The sequence below is a fragment of the Acinonyx jubatus genome, chromosome X (assembly GCF_027475565.1).
Source record: "Acinonyx jubatus isolate Ajub_Pintada_27869175 chromosome X, VMU_Ajub_asm_v1.0, whole genome shotgun sequence".
NCBI lineage: Eukaryota > Metazoa > Chordata > Mammalia > Carnivora > Felidae > Acinonyx > Acinonyx jubatus.
In genome coordinates, this window is record NC_069389.1 from 14,466,143 (window position 1) to 14,481,774 (window position 15,632).

Genomic DNA, 15,632 nt, shown 5'->3' on the forward strand with positions numbered 1-15,632 from the left:
CCGTATATAGCAAGGGATGATAAGTGTTTTCAGTCTCTCTTGATACTTACAGGCTCCCTCCTCCTCCTTTTTCTTTTCCTTCCTCTGGGAATTTTTTTTTGCTGATGATACCAGTTTAGTTTTCCAGTCTGGATTATGCTGACTAGCTCCTATGGTACTGGGTTCTTCTGATCCTTATATTTTCTCTAAATTCGTATTAGTGTTTTGATCCAGAAAGCATAATCAGATTTAGGTTTGGTTTTTCTTTTTTTATATATATATTTATTTTTTGAGAGAGAGCAAGAGAGACAGAGTGTGAATGGGGGAAGGGCAGAGAGAGATGGAGACACAGAATCTGAAGCAGGCTCCAGGCTCTGAGCTGTCAGCACAGAGCCCAATGTGGGGCTCGAACCCACAAACTGTGAGATCATGACCAGAGCCAAAGTCAGACACTCAACCAACTGGGCCACCCAGGCACCTAGGTTTGGCTTTTCTGAGGTGAGAAGATGACTTCACAGGAGGTATTGTGAACTTCTCACAGGAGGCTCCTAATATCTAGTTCTCTCTCTTTTTGTGATATAAGCAGCCATGGATGGCTATTGCCTAGATCCATTAGTTCATTAGCAGCTGCAAAATGGAAATATTCTAATTTTTTTAATGTTTATTTATTTTTGAGAGAGGGGGAGGGGCAGAGAGAGAGGTAGACATAGAATCTGAAGCAGGCTCCAGGCTCTGACCTGTTAGCACAGAGCCTGACACGGGGCTTGAACCCATGAGCCATGAGATCATGACCTGAGCTGAAGTCTGCTGCTTAACCGACTGAGCCACCCAGGTGCCCTGGAGGTATTCTAATTTTACCCTCCTGTCTTAAAGAATTTTTTTTTAATATTTATTTATTTTTGAGAGGGAGAGAGAGGGAGACAGACAGTAAGAAGGGGAGGGGCAAAGATAGGGAGACACAGGATCTGAAGCAAGTTCCAGGCTCTGAGCTGTCACCTTAGAGCCCGACACAGGGCTCGAACTCACAAACTGTGAGATCATGACCCGAGCCAAAGTCAGATGCTCAACTGACTGAGGCACCCAGGTGCCTCTATCATCCTGTCTTAATTAGCCAGAAAACTTGGAAAGAAAGAAACCTACCCTTTTCAATCATTCAATTACCCTGAGGTACAGATCATATAAGAAAGTAACGAGCAATACTTTATTCTTTTCCTTTATTTTCTAGTTTTCAAAATAATGAGTTGGATCCCTAACATTCTCCACAGATAACCATTAAGTTTTATTTTGTTGTATCATTATGAACTCATGAATTTAACCATACTTAATGTGTTGTTGCCAATTCCTGGCTGTTTTACCCTTATTGATGACCAAATTGTCAAATGACAAACTTCTCAAAGAAAGATCTATGAATGATACCAGGTATACAATTTAAGGTAACAGATCTACTTTCTGGTTATGACTCAGTGACTCTTATTTAAGACATGTGAACATTTCAGATGGATACCTAAGTTGCTATTTTTTTTAATGTTTATTTTGAGAGAGAGAGCGCACACACGAGTTGGGGGAGGGAGAGGAAGAGAGAAAATCCCAAGCATGCTCCATCCTCAGCCCTGAGACTGACATGAGGTTCGATCCCATGACCATGAGATCTTGGCCTGAGCTGAAACCAAAAGTCGGACCCTCAACGGACTGAGCCACCCAGGTGCCCCTACAGTAAGATTTTCTAATAGGAAAGAAAGTGAAACTGTAAAGATATGGTTCCTGCTCTAGAGAAGCTGAGAATCTACTCACAGAGACCAAAGTAAACTTGACAAAATTGGGAACAGCAGAAAACAACATTCAGCATTCAGCCAGAGAAAAACTCCTAAGAGACACAGGACTTGAACTGGGTCTTTTTTTTTTTTAATGTTTATTTATTATTTTTGAGAGAGAGAAAGAAAGAGAGAGAGAGAGAGAGAGAGAGAGCAGGGGAGGGTCAGAGAGAGAATCCCAGGGAGGCTCCACAATCCATGCATTAGTGAACCCATGCAATTCAAACCCGTGTTGTTCAAGGGTCAACTGTACAACTCAAAAGAGAGTGAAAATGAGTGTGGCATATTCATGGGACAGTAAGCAGACCTCTCACTAAAGCAAGACAGGATGAAGCATTTTTTAACCATTTATAATTAGAGTTAGGAGATTTTGATTCTGATTTTGTCACAGATTGTTGTAGAACCTGTTGACTTAAACTCCCTGAGTGTCCATTTTTTCACTTATAAAACTAGGAAGGAAAGACAAAATTACCTTTACTAGCTATTTGGTTCTAAAACGTCAATTCTAAGCACCTAACATCTCTTGTGACTTTATTTCTAAAAGGGTTTTTTTTTTTCAAAAGTTCAGTCTACTAGAAGATATTCATTCCAAATGAATACTAAAAATACTATCATCTTTGGAAAGTAAATCTTACCTTCATTCTCTGTTTGCCCCCTGATATCCATTTCCGGTATTCTTTCCTACAAGGAGAAAGACCAATTAAAGCCTCCTTTCAGCACATTTCTGAAGAATAGGATTATAAGAAATCAGTTATAGAGTTAAATCACTCTAATCTTTCCTTTGCATAAAAATAAGCTCTGACACAAAAACAGACACTCAGATCAATGGAACAGAATAGAGAACCCAGAAATAGACCTAAAAACATATGCCCAACAAATCTTTGACAAAGCAGGAAAGAATATCCAGTAGAATAAAGATAGTCTCTTAAGCAAGTGGTGCCGGGAAAACTGGACAGCGACATGCAGAAGAATGAACCTGGACCACTTTTTTACACCATACACAAAAATAAACTCAAAATGGATGAAAGACCTAAACGTAAGACAGGAAGCCATCAAAATCGAGGAGAAAGCAGGCAAAAACCTCTTTGACTTTGGCCGCAGCAACTTCTACCTCAACACGTCTCTGGAAGCAAGGCAAACAAAAGCAAAAATGAACTACTAGGACCTCATCAAAATAAAAAGCTTCTGCACAGCAAAGGAAACAATCAGCAAAACCAAAAGGCAACCGACGGAATGGGAGAAGATATTTGCAAACGACATATCAGATAAAGGGTTAGTATCCAAAATTCTATAAAGAACTTCTCAAACTCAACACCCAAAAAAACAAATAATCCAGTGAAGCAATGGGCAAAAAGACAGAATATGGACACTTCTCCAAAGAATACATCCAGATGGCCAACTGACACATGAAAAAATGCTCAACATCACTCATCAGGGAAATACAAATCAAAACCACAATGAGAACCACCTCACACCTGTCAGAATGGCTAACATGAACAACTCAGGCAACAGCAGATGTTGGCGAGAATGCAGAGAAAGAGAATCTCTTTTGCACTGCTGATGGGAATGTAAACTGGTGCGGCCACTCTGGAAAACAGTATGGAGGTTCCTCAAAAAATTAAAAATAGAACTACCCTAAGACCCAGCAATTGCACTACTAGCTATTTATCCAAGGGATACAGGTATGCTGTTTCGAAGGGGCACATGCACCCCCATGTGCATAGCAGCACTATCAACAATAGCCAAAATATGGAAAGAGCCCAAATGTCCATCGATGGATGAATGGATAAAGAAAATGTGGTATATATATTCAACGGAGTATTACTCGGCAATCAAAAAGAATGAAATCCTGCCATTTGCAACTACATGGATGGAACTAAAGGGCATCATGCGAAGTGAAATGAGTCAGAGAAAGACAAAAATCATATGACTTCACACAGATGAGGACTTTAAGATACAAAACAGATGAACATAAGGGAAGGGAAGCAAAAATCATAAAAACAGGGAAGGGGACAAAACATAAGAGACTCTTAAATATGGAAAACAGAGGGTTACTGGAGGGGGTGTGGGAGGAGGGATGGGCTAAACAGGTAAGGGGCATTAAGGACTCTACTCCTGAGATCATTGTTGCACTATATGCTAACTAACTTGGATGTAAATTTAAAAAATAAATTAAAAAAATAAGCTCAGTAGATGAGTAGCTTGCAGAGGCTGGGGAAATAGGGACTAGGGAACAACTACTAGTGGGTATGGGTAAGGGGTTTCTTTTGTGGGGTGATAATAATATTCTGGAATTAAATAGTAGTGACAGTTGCACAACCTTGTGAATACACTAAAAACCACTGAATTGTAAACTTTAAAAGGGTGAATTTTAGGAGCACCTGGGTTGCTCAGTCGGTTAAGCATCTGGCTCTTGATTTCGGCTCAGGTCATGATCTCACAGTTCTGGGCTGACAAGCACAGAGCCTGCTTGGGATTCTCTCTCTCCCTCTTTCTCTGCCCCTCCCTGCTCACCCACTCTCTCGCTCTCTCTCAAAAATAAACATTAAAAAAATAATAAAAGGGTGAATTTTATGGTTAAATTAATTAAAAAGAGCAGATGGTAAACTGGTAGAGTTGGGATTCAGCCTGAGGCCTATCCAAAAACCCTCTTAAGCCCATATTTTGGAGTGGTGGAAGTATCACACCTGTGTTGGTAAAACTTGTAAGAACTGCAAGAGTCAAGTCTTCTAACAAGACAATTACTTGCTCAAAGACATATGTATTGTGAGCCGCTAATTCATTCACTAATTCAAACTTTTCCTACATGTCCTCAATATGCCAGGCACTCTACAACAAAGATAAATAAAACACTGTCCTTGCCCTCCAACAATTCCATCCAGTCAGAAACAGGCATATGAACAAAACACAGTATGAGTGCTATAAAATATGTACACAAAAATACTGAACATGGCAAAAGGATATCCATCTCCCATTACTCTGTGTGCCTGTGGTCAGAACATGATTATGTGTATAATGGAAGGTAATTTGTTATTTAAGGAAGTCTATGGAGAACACATTCATTAAGCCACCCAGAACGCCTTTTGCACCTCTCACTCAACAGACTTAAACTCAAGCATCATCTCTTCAAAACTTGCTCCTTCTGACATTTTTCTCTTACCAACACACTACTCTTCCAGGTACTTGGACTTAAAACCCCAGGTATGACTGAATGTGTGAGGTTCTCTTCTTTCACTCACACATTCAGTCAGTAGTCAACATGTGTGCTCTCATTTCTCTTTCCCCTCACACTGATTTACACCCTCGTTAGCCCCTGCCTAGTTAATACCAGAGCCACCTAACTCCTCTTGCCACAAGGGTCTTTCCCTACCCCAATCTACCCAATACATGACAGGTATGAACTAAGCTGCTTTCTGCCCAAATCACCTTCCTGCTTCAATAATTTCACCATACTGAATTGAACAAAAAAGTCTTCTGCAGGTCTATTTAAGCTAACTCACAATTTCAAAGTCACCTGACATCTATCACCTACAGCTATCCTATGGCCTGGCTCAAAACTCATCATGCTATTCTATCTGCATAGGATACCTTTTCTTCTTCTGCTCCTGCTGCTGCTTCTTGAAATCCTACCCATCCTTTAAGACCAAACATAAATCCCACCTCTTTCTTATTCCTTTCTATATTACCACCATCTGTTTCCAGGTGTGATATAGTCATTTATTTAAAATTATTTTTTTAATTTTATTTTTAATTTTTTTTTAATTTACATCCAAATTAGTTAGCATATAGTGCAACAATGATTTCAGGAGTAGATTCCTTAATGCCCCTTACCCATTTAGCCCATCCCCCCCCACAACCCCTCCAGTAACCCTCTGTTCGTTCTCCCTATCTATGAGTCTCTTCTGCTGTGTCCCCCTCCCTGTTTTGATATTATTTTTGTTTCCCTTCCCTTATGTTCATCTGTTTTGTCTCTTAAAGTCCTCATATAAGTAAGTCATATGATTTTTGTCTTTCTTTGACTAATTTCACTTGGCATAATACCCTCCAGTTCCATCCACATAGTTGCAAATGGAAAGATTTCATTCTTTTTGATTTCCAAGTAATACTCCATTGTGTATATATACCACATTTTCCCAAATGTCCATTTGGGCTCTTTCCATGCTTTGGCTATTGTTGATAGTGCTTCTATAAACATGGGGGTGAAAGTGTCCCTTCAAAACAGCACACCTATATCCCGTGGATAAATAAATGCCTAGTAGTGCAATTGCTGGGTCTTAGGGTAGTTCTATTTTTAGTTTTTTGAGGAACCTCCATACTGTTTTCCAGAGTGGCTGCACCAGCTTGCATTCCCATATTTAAAAATTATTTACAGAATTCCTATGTGTTTGGCACTATGTGGACAGAATATACAGTCTACTACAAAAGAGCTTAGAAATCCAGTGAGAGACTATTAATAATTATTGAACAAAGAATAAAATACAAACTCTACTAACAGAGGTAAGGGGCGCCTGGGTGGCTAAGTGGGTTAAGCATCCAACTTCAGGTCAGGTCATGATCTCACGGTTCATGGGTTCAAGTCCCGCATCAGGCTCTGTGCTGATAGCTCAGAGCCTGGAGTCTGCTTGAGATTTTGTGTCCCCCTCTCTCCCTGCTCCCTCTCCACTCACACACGCATGTGCGCTCTCTCTCTCCAAAATAAACATTAAAAATTTTTTTAAAAAAGAGAGAGGCAAAAGTGGTGCTCTGTGAGAAGACAGAAAGCACAATTAACTGGGAACATATAAGAAGCACCTTCAAAGAAGTGGCACTTGACCTGGCCCTTTGAAGATGAGTATTTCAATGAGCAGAGAAGACAGAGAGGAATTTCAGGCTGAAGACACAAAATGAGCGAACACTAAAGAGGCTTCTGCTGGGGCATCTGGGTGGCTCAGTCACTAAAACGCTTCAGTGTCCGACTTCAGCTCAGGTCATGATCTCACGGTTCATGAGTTCAAGCTCCACATCAGACTCTCTTGCTGTCAGCGTGGAGCCCACTATCTCCCTTTCTCTGTGCCTCCCTGGCTTGCACGCGCGCGCGCACACACACACACACACACACACACTCTCTCTCCCTCTCAAAAATAAACAGTAAAAAATGTTTTTAAAAAAAAGAAGAAAAACTGAGCGATGGGTCACACATAGAAGGTATAGCCAGGTTCCAATGTTCTCTCAAATCTCTAAACCATAACTGAATTCTTTTTTTTAATTTTTTTTTATATAATTTGTTATCAAGTTAGCTATCATACAGTGTATACAGTGTGCTCTTGGCTTTGGGAGAACCATAACTGAATTCTTAATCTCAACTGGTATCAATTGCTCCCATTAGTTGAGTAAGTAATCTTGTAATTCTAGAAGATGAAGATGTGTGTACAGATGATTAAAAGTAAATCCTTGAAGACCTAAATAAATAAATCCATGTACCATGTACACAAGTTGGAAGATTTCTTGAATAGGCATAAAAGTACACTAACCATAAAAGAAAATATTGATAAACTAGATTTAATAATTTATCTAAAGGCAATATTTAATCAAGATGGAGTGGCATTAGGGGCACCTGGGTGGCTCAGTCATTTAAGTGATTTCAGCTCAGGTCATGATCTCACAATCTGTGAACTCAAGCCCCACATTGGGCTCTGTGCTGACAGCTCGGAGCCTGGAACCTGCTTTGGATTCTGTGTCTCCCTCTCTCTCTGTCCCTCCTCCATTCACACTCTGTTTCTCTCTCTCTCAAAAATAAAATAAACATTAAAAAAATCTTTTTAAAGATGGAGTGGTACTGGCATAAGGATTGACATACACACCAATGGAACATAATAAAGCCTTAAAAGATGCACATATATATAGTGAACAGATTTTCAACACAAGTACCAAGGTAATTTAATGGAGAAAGGGTAGTTTTTGTTTTTTAACAAATGGTACTAGAACATTTCCATATACCAAAAAATGGAAAAAAAACACTTATCTCACAAGTTAACGCACAAAAACTACCTTGAAACAGATCATAAATCTAAACATAAAGCCTACAACTATAAAATTTCTAGAAGAAAACAGAGACCTTATGACTCTAAGTTTTGCCATAATTTCTTTTACAAAAAAGCACAACACAAAAAATTGAAAAACTGAACTTTATCAAAACTAACAACTGCTCTACAAATGATACTGCTAAGAAAAGGATAAGCCATAGAATGGGAGAAAATACTTGCAAAATACTATCCGATAAAAGATCTACCTCCAGAATACATAAAGAACTTTCACAACTCAATTTTAAAAAGGCAAACAGCCCAATAAAAACATAATTGGTAAAAGATTTGGACAATCATTTCACTAAAGAAGATACACAAATGGCCAAGAAGCATGTGAAAAGATACTCAACATTATTAGTATTCAAGGAAGCATAAATTAAAACCACAATGAAATACCATGACACAAATGGCTAAAATTAAAATAGCTGACAATACCAAATGTTGGTAAGGATGTGGAACAACTAGAACTCTGATACATTGCTGGTAGGAAAATAAAATAAGTATTTCTATAAAAACAGAACTTTCTCAGAATTAAATGCAAAGCAAATATTCCTAATTTCAAAATCAATGCTTTGGAATCCAAACCACTTATTTTAAAGGTAGAACCACAGACCAAGGAATAAAATACTCAACTTATCCCCAGATAAAGATAGGAAGAATTCCAGATCCCTCTGGTTTGAGATTAGCCATATTAGATAAAATCAGCTCTTTCAGAGTTTGGAAACTTTTCCTTTTCAATTAACATAGTCACTCACTCAGCACCAGTGAGCAGACATATCTTCTTGTGAAGCCCAAAGCCTTCAGTACACAAAAAGAACTCAAACAGTTTAGGAAATGAGTCAGTGACTCATTAAGCTTTCCCTTTCAGTAATCATGGTGTTAAAATGCACTGAGTTGTTTGAAGACACCATCCAGACTCTTAACTATAGAGAATAAACTGATGGTTACCAGAGGGGAGGTGGGTGGGGGTAATGAGTAAAACACGCGATGGGGATTAAGGAATGCACTTGTCCTGATGAGCACTGGGTGATGTATGGAATTGCTGAATCACGATGCTGTATACCTAAAACTAATATAACACTTCATGTTAACTATATTGGAATTAGAATAAAATAAAATGTGAGCTTGGGTACACTGTAGTAATTTAAGGATTCTTTCAGGGTCACAATAAAATCAAAATCATTTGCCCTAAACATTGTTCTTTCACTATAGACAGGCTTTACTGTTTTCCCTCTTAAGCCATATAGCTTCCATAGTTCACTACACCAATAATTTCACTGTTAAATGAAATAATTTTCCCTTTAAGAGAATATGCCCCTGTTTCTGTCTTTATTTCCTTTATATATATATATATTCCAGAGCACCTAGAACAGTGCTAAGCACAAGGTAGATTCAAACTGAATACTTGAGTGAATATTTACCAATCTTTAATAAAATATTTATTTTCAAATATTCTGAAATTCATACATTTTGTTGGAGACTTGTTTTCCCTCCTCATTCTCCGCAATATGCCTACAATACAAGGTTTATATTTGGCATATGCAAATGCATAAATTCTCATTTAATCTAGGCACTAGATACAAAATCAAGTGAATGCTTGAGCTTACTTTTGAGCAAATAAAAACTTCTGTGTTAGAAAGTATTACTGGAGGGGCACCTGGATGGCTCAGTCAGTAAAGCATCTGGCTCTTGGTTTCAGCTCAGGTCATGATCTCATGGTTCACAGGTTTGAGCCCTGCGTTGGGCTCGACACTAATAGCAAGGAGCCTGCTTGGGATTCTCTCTCTCTTCCGCCCTCTCTGCCCTTTACCTGGACTCTCTCTCACAAAATAAATAAAAATATACTTTAAAAAGTTAAGAAAGAAAAGAAAAGAAAAGAAAAGAAAAGAAAAGAAAAGAAAAGAAAAGAAAAGAAAAGAAAAGAAAAGAAAAAAGAAAAAGAAAAAGAAAAAGAATTATTGGGGCACCTGGATGGCTCAGTTGGTTAAGGGTCTGACTCTTGATTTTGGCTCATGGTTCATGGGTTCTGCACTAAAAGTGCAGAGCCTGCTTGGGATTCTCTCTCTGCCCCTCCCTCACTCAGGTGCATGCTCTCTCTCAAAAATAAATAAACTTAGAAAAAAATTACTAACTACTTAAACTATCTTAAACTCCCAACTTCCATGCACTATATAGTGAAATATTACAGCCTCCTCCTTGTTACAAAAATGCCCAAACCTTAAAGAGAAAAAAATTAAATTCCCTAATGGGAGAATGGATACTTCCATAACAAAGAAACAAAGCAAATACACAAACTGCTTCTTTAATGGCTCTCAAACTACAATCCACTTAAACCAATCAAAAGAATAACCTTCTTTTAATCACTTGAACACATGACTTTACAGACAAGTGGGCATAATCCCATGTGTCAGGAGTTTATGCCCATACGAATAAATAAAGCAAGGCCTCTGCTCTCTGGACGCTCCCCAGCAGGGCTCTCAGGCTGTGTTTTCACCCAACATTTAACAGATATCAAAGCAAATTTTGTATAATACAAGTTGTTTACCTGCTCATCTCTTCTCACATATTAAGTGGTTGAGAATACAGGCCACACGTTACTCTTCCTTATACCTCCCCCACGGCTAGCACAAAACCTTGCACTTAAAAAAGTTCTTAAACATTCAATGATAGTGACTAAAATTACACTATAAATGTATAAATAGACTTGTATAGGATTACATGAGTAAAAGATTATTTAAGCATGAAGAGAAACAGGACATTTAATAGGTTATTAATAAGGCTTACTCAGGAGGGCAAAGATGCTAGTGTGTGCTGAGGGGAAAGGGAGTGTATTTTATAAATATACCCTGCATGATATAACCCTATTTGTATAAAATTGTATGTAAGTTTGCATAAAGTAACACAAAAATATTTTGGTGATCTTCCTTTCTTACATTAGAGTGGTAAGATTTTAGGTGACCTTAATTTTGTTATATTTTTATGCATTATTTGTATGCTCTACAATGGGATGTATGAAATAATAATTAAGTCATTTTCATTGTGGAGGGGGGAATATATCCTGATAGTTTTTTTTAATAATCCCTTAATGCTGTTATATTAAGCTCTGTTTATGCAATGCTGGCCTATGGCATATGCTTAACAAATTATATATTCTTTTTTTTAATTATTTTTTTGAGAGACAGAGACAGAGAACGAGCAGGGGAGGAACAGAAAGAGAGGAAGACACAGAATCTGAAGCAGGCTCCAAGTTCCAACCTGTCAGCACAGAGCCCGACGAGGGGCTTGAACTCACGAACCACGAGACCATGACCTGAGCCAAAGTCAAATGCTTAACCGACTGAGCCACCCAGGCCCCCAACAAATTATATATTCTTAAACAATTTATGCTGCCATGATTAGTGGTAGCCATATCAATTACACAGAAATAATATTTTAAGTGGTCAAAGCCATTACAAGTTACTTCACCTCCCTCACTCCTGGTTTTCCCATGTGTAAATTAAAGCGAATACCACTTACACTTCTTAGTATAGTCATGAAAATTAAAATGAGATAGTGTAGGTGGAGCACCGAGCATAGTATCTGAAACAAATGGAAGCTCAAAGGCTGATTTCTACCCCACCCCATCTGTCCTAATTAAAACTCCCTGAGAGCAGTGAGTTTCGGCATTAACACTCAACATTAATTATGTTATAAAATGACACTGTGTTCCTACTTTGATTCCTGAGCATTACTTAATTATTCTCTTCCAAAGTACAGACCATAAAGGTGTTCTATAAACAGAAACACTAAGTTGAAATCACTCTTAAATTAAGCAGTAATAAGTAAATAAATATACATATGCTTTTTATAATGCCCAGGCATATAATTACCAAAGAAAGCAGTTGCCATCTACTAACCGGCATTATTAGAATACATACATTCTAGCTAAAGCCAAAAGATACTGGATGTCACCCAGTGTTGGTTGACTTTGAGGCCTGATTATTCATGAATTTCCTTTAGGGGTTGATGAGTACTGAAAATAGCTTTTGGCCCTTTGTGAACCAAAACAGCCTTTGTGGACTTCTAGAAACTGGAATCGTTTTGGGGGTTTGTTTGTTTTTTACACACACACATCACCCCCCCCCCCAAAATTAAAAGTAGAAGGAAAAAAAATCATCTATAATCCCCTCATCAAACAATATGTGTGCCATTAACCATCTGTTAACAGGTATATATCCTTTCAATGAAAAATCATATATGTAAATCCATATATAATACACATTTGAACCACTTTTAAATATACACTTTCCAAATTCCATATATCAATAATCCTCAAATAAAATTCTGCCCATAATTCATAAAGCCAACACTTTTAGTTAAAATAAAAACTGGACAATAATAAATGCCTTTTAAAAGTTCGTGCCTTAAGAAAAAACTCCATTATTCTCAAGATTAACACTCAAAACAGGAGAAAAATTAGTGCTTATTTTGTAATCTAAAAAGTGAAAAAACACCATGGAAGATGAAAATATATTTACTAGGACATTGGGTTAATTTTTAAATTTATATTTATCAAACATTTTTTAAGAATGTTTGATCACCAAAACTTTTCACCATTTCTATATAATTGTTATATCCTATACCATGCTTTTAAAAAGGATTAGCAGCTGCAAGATAAAAACATACTTATAAAAGGGTGGAGCATTCATTATTAAAAAGAGCAAATAAAAATGTACTAGTTGGAAAAAAAATGAGTACCCAACCTGAATGATTAATTTCTCTCTGGTCTATATAAAGTTTCACTACAAGATAAAAATACATACAAATTCAATAGGATAAACATCTTCCTAGGACTGAGTAATCAGGAGGAATATGTACAGATCCTAATGTAAAGGAATACTGGTTAATTTAATAGAAACTATCTTTGACTATAATTTAAGAAAACATAAAAGTTCTATTGTCCCTCTTAAAATGCCCCAGCATTACACTGTAATTCACTCATGTCTTTCTTCACAATACAAAAGCAGAGATTATAGAAAGAAGTCTAAAGAATAGACCATGATCTATTGGTAAATACTGGACAACATCAACTCATAGATGAATCCCCAGTGCCTCAAATAAAGAGGTTGTGCAGCTAAGAACATACCTATATGACTTACATACCAGATATGCAGAAAGCACAGCTGCTGTCTTTCTGGAAAAAATTAAGAGCCTAACATTCTTTTAGAAATAAAGACGCATCTCACACAGTCGTCATCTATAGAGGAAACAACAGAAAAGCTTAATTTTGCTCTCAATATACTTTGAAGTGCTTCAGCACTTTTAAGAAGGACTCAAATAAGACTCCTGAAGTCGTTCTCCATGTTATACGAGAGAGAAAATTTGGACAAGGAAAAAAATTAAAAGCTTTGTTTTTGCCAGCTTATAGAGAAGTTGCTTCACTGAATGCATATAAGGAACAACTTCACTGCATTAAGTCTTTTTTCGAATGTAAACCATCCAAAAAAAGGTATTAGGTCAGCACTATTTTATAATAAGTGTCTGACATTTGACATTTCTTTTACTTAAATACCAGTTACACTAAACCTAGCTGCTGTATCTAGCAGACTTTGAACAAGCACCAGGATCTTTTACAAAACCATTTGTTTTGAAGACTGTATCTTCTTGCAGAATTCGGAGCTGATAAGAGATCAACAAATGCTTTGAAAAATCCTGCACTGTCTTCAGCCATTTTCTCAATACGATTTAACAATGTAAACAATGATTAATAGTGGAATTATTAAACCTACAATTCCCATTGCTCTGAACTGATTCTGAAGAAAAGTCTACTCCCCCCGCCCCAGAGTTTTAAAGAACTATTTAGCAAGTTAATGAATCTATAATTCCAAGATTACAGGGCCTTTCCATTACTTGTTTGCTTCGGGTTGTTTGCTTTTCCTTTGTTTTGTTTTGTTTTAAAGATAAGGTAATACACCTTGAGTCTCTAATTAGAGACCACTATCTGAAGAGTCCATGAGGGTAAACATTTTGACAAGGACAGGAATTTAACAAGGAAGAAATCTCCCAGGGCTCTTTTCAACTTTAGGCCATTGATCAGATGTTATAAAATGAATGGAATTATATAGAATCTCAACCTGAGAGAGTATAAAAATAAACAAAATACAGATGTTAAGCTGAAAAAGATAAATCCGTTCCCGAACCAACAGCAAAGTTTGCAAAAGTCCCATAGGTGGAAATATGTAATGTCCAAACTTGAGCATTTATTATTAGACTTGTTCACTGAACCTCCCATCTGGCAGATATTAATATCCACATTTTTTGAAAGAGCTAAGTGGCCTTAAATTGAGACAATATCCAATTTTTATCAGTGTAGAAAAAATTCTCTACTATACTATACATTTACCAGACTAACCTTTTCCTGATGACTAAGATTTTGGTAATAAATATAACAACACCTAAAACACAAAGAGTTTCTGGGATACCTTACTTTTTGCAACATTCCTTTGTTTCCTACAACTGCTTTCCAAGACCCTGATTCAGACACCAGACCCCATTTCAGTGTTTCAGTCCTTACTCTCCTTGACACTTCAGGAGCGATAGGTCACCCCTCATAACAGACACCTCTCATCTCTGAGCCTCAGATTCTCTTGTTGTCCTACCTCTATTATCTCTCTGCATCTACTTCCTCCTTCTGTCCTAGCCATTGGTCTCAAATCACTTAGTCTCTTCCTCTAGATTCTAGTAATTTTAGAGTCTAGAATCTCATTCTATACTATGGTTGATGCAACACTCCTATGTGGATGACTCATATATCAGCATCTCTACTCCCCAATCTCTCTCCAAAATTTCTAGTCAATTGAACATCAGTCTAAATGTCTCACAACGACCTCAAACATTACATTTTTAAGAAATCAAACTCTTCTGCCTTCCAAAATAAGTGACTCTTCCTCTGCTTCCTTTTTTAATAGGCATTACTAATACCCAATCTTCTGAATTAGAAGTCATCTTTGATTCTCTTCCTCATTTGTCCAGTATCTTACCAATTACCAAGTTCTGCTGATTCTTAAAGATCAGAAAGCTGGTGTGAAAGAAAAATGATTCAAACCTAAGTAAGACACCAAAAAGACAGGGTTTCAATACACTGCTCATACTTTAAAAGGGAAAAGTAAGGAGACACACCATGCATCCTGGATAGAATGGACCCATGAGGCAGGAGAAAATAAAGATTATGGTCCTTAGGGTCTAACGGTGGTGGTGATGAAAATGGTAATAATAAATACTAAGAGGTGTCACTTACTGAACTCTTGCTAAATGTCTGTTAACCTACTAGGGCATTTATATACACTTTTCCTACCTAAAGCCTATTATAAGCTTGTAGGGTTGTTATTGTTATTAATGTCCACTTAAAAGTTAAGAATATTGAGGCTCAGGGTGCCTGGCTGGCTCAGTCAGTAGAGCGCGCAAGTCCTGATCTCAGGGTCAGGAGTTCAAGTCCTATGTTGGGTGTGGAGACTACTTTAAAAAAAAATGTTTTTAATGCTCTTATTTATTTTTGAGAAAGAGAGAGAGCGGGAGAGGGGCAAAGAGAAAGAGGGAGACTCAGAATCTGAAACACTTCCCAGGCCCTGAGCTGTCAGCACAGAGCCTGATGCAAGGCTCAAACTCATGAACCACAAGATCATGACCTGAGCCAAAGTCAGACGCTTAACTGACTGGGCCACCCAGGCACCCAAAAAATTTTTAAAAAATAATTTAAAAAAAAAGAATATTGAGGCTCAAAAATCTGCACAAGATCACCCAG

The 15,632-nt window shown here is 37.5% G+C and overlaps 1 protein-coding gene across 6 annotated transcripts in view; it reads right to left on the reverse strand.

Annotated features, from left to right (window-relative positions):
- The window catches only part of SCML2 (Scm polycomb group protein like 2), a 99,339-nt gene that overhangs the window by 76,514 nt on the left and 7,193 nt on the right, over nucleotides 1-15,632 (reverse strand). For 5 of the 6 annotated variants that reach the window (XM_027054514.2, XM_053202124.1, XM_027054509.2 and 2 more), the window contains exon 2: nucleotides 2,426-2,471. The exons of the other annotated variant lie outside the window; for it this stretch is intronic. In XM_027054514.2, coding sequence (XP_026910315.1) covers nucleotides 2,426-2,456 — 31 coding nt within the window. In that variant the 5' untranslated portion in view covers nucleotides 2,457-2,471. The remainder of the gene's footprint in view (nucleotides 1-2,425; nucleotides 2,472-15,632) is intronic. 6 annotated transcript variants of the gene reach the window in all.